Source organism: Otolemur garnettii, unplaced genomic scaffold, assembly GCF_000181295.1.
Source record: "Otolemur garnettii isolate 467f Iridium unplaced genomic scaffold, OtoGar3 scaffold00041, whole genome shotgun sequence".
NCBI classification, from domain to species: domain Eukaryota; kingdom Metazoa; phylum Chordata; class Mammalia; order Primates; family Galagidae; genus Otolemur; species Otolemur garnettii.
The window spans coordinates 14,031,520-14,033,189 of record NW_003852436.1 but is presented as its reverse complement, the minus strand read 5'-3'; the positions used below and the strand labels follow the sequence as shown (position 1 = coordinate 14,033,189).

Here is a 1,670-nt window from a genome sequence, read left to right as displayed (position 1 = left end):
CTCTATGTGTTTGGGTCCTGCAAATATCTGTGAGCTCTCAGCTTTTTTCACAATGGCTCTGGTTGATGGGGACAGGGGCCAGCCTGTGGGAGGGTTGGAGGACAGGTGAACATGTGAGCATATATGTGAGCATATAAGGGTGATTTGAGACCTTTTCAGAAATAACTACAGCATCATTTTCATTTTTTTTTCCTCCTTGAAAACCAAAATAGGGCAACTCACCGTGAGAGAACCTAAGTTTCTCGACTTTGAAGTCAGAAATGAGGTACGACTCACAGTTTTAGCGGAAAGCGGCAGGCATAGAGCGTACAGCAAAGTGGCAGTCTTGATTCAGGATGTGAATGATAATCAACCGCGCTTTGAGCAAAGTGTTTACCGAGCATCGGTGTCTGAGGGTCAGTTCTACAAGGCTCACGTCTTACAGGTAACAGAAATGTGTGTGTATGTGTGACAGAGCGAAAAAAATTATCAATCAATGTGTATCAAAATATCTAAGGCATATGTCCAACACATAGATTAAAATATAAGCTTTCCAGACCATGTTTAATGGATTGGATGGAGTCTTAGATCAAAAGAAATTTGTATGTCTGCGTGCATCCTTCTTCCTCTTTTTCATTCAGTACTCAATTATTTCCCTGCCCTCAACCTGGCCACTTTCCCTGGAACAGGCTGGGGAGTGGAGCAGCGGGGCTACATAGCACAAAGGAAACTGTGCCTTGCTGCCGTTCTGTACCAAAGAGCTGGCGTGTGTGACCTCCTCATGGGCTCCATGTGGGTCTCACAGGGTTCCCTGGGCACTCTGGCAGCAGAATGAAGGGTAGATTGAAGGGGTAGGAAATTAGAAAGAAGAACGTGCTACAAGGATGTCTAACTTGCAGCTCATGGGCTGCATGCTGATTTTTTGAGGACTTTTGTTTATCTGTGTATTGAATATCTCAAAAAGCATATAGGGATCTTTGGTTTAGTTCATCAGCTATCATCAGTGTTTGTGTATTTAATGTATTGCCCAAGGCAACTCTGGTTCTTCCAATTTGTCGCAGAGAAAAGAAAAGGTTGGACACACGCACACTAAGACACCCATCAGTGTGGAAGCCCAGGAGATGGTAACAGGCAGTGTGAGCTAAGGCCAAGGATGAGGGGCATGGAGGAAATGAAAAGCAAAAGGAAATAAGTTAATAAGCACAAAAATAAGTACATCGGGCTACTTGTTCCTAAAATCGTGAGCCCACTAACATCATTGGCTTAGTGACTAAGACTTTAAGCAGAATGATGGAAAATGATGCAAACAAAACTTTAGTTTCTTCCTCAACAGTACTTTGGTAACCCTTCGATCACGTGATGAGGATCTAAATTAGTTAGCACTAAATCTAGGCTATGTTTCATATATTTATAGATCCCTTTAAAATGAAACTTTAAATACAATATAAAATATCTACACCTGGCCTGTTTTGTAGGTAAGACTTTAGGAAATAAAGAGCAAATAAAAAAAGTTATCATTCACTCTGAGCAGATTTTCTATGGCATTTCTTTCCTCTCCTGGTGCTAGCATGACTCTACATACACCACTGGAAATCTTAAGCAAATTAGATTTTCTCTCAAGTAATTCTTCCTTTTGCATAAAGTTCTAGCTCCAAAACACATGCCGTTCTTACGGAAAGTTATTTGGACAT

The 1,670-nt window shown here is 41.3% G+C and overlaps 1 protein-coding gene across 1 annotated transcript in view; it reads left to right on the top strand.

The window, feature by feature from the left end:
* DCHS2 (dachsous cadherin-related 2) overlaps window positions 1-1,670 on the top strand; it is a 239,355-nt gene that overhangs the window by 215,120 nt on the left and 22,565 nt on the right. The window contains exon 17 of the mRNA XM_023513453.1: window positions 213-435. Within this exon, the coding sequence (XP_023369221.1) occupies window positions 213-435 (223 nt within the window). The remainder of the gene's footprint in view (window positions 1-212; window positions 436-1,670) is intronic.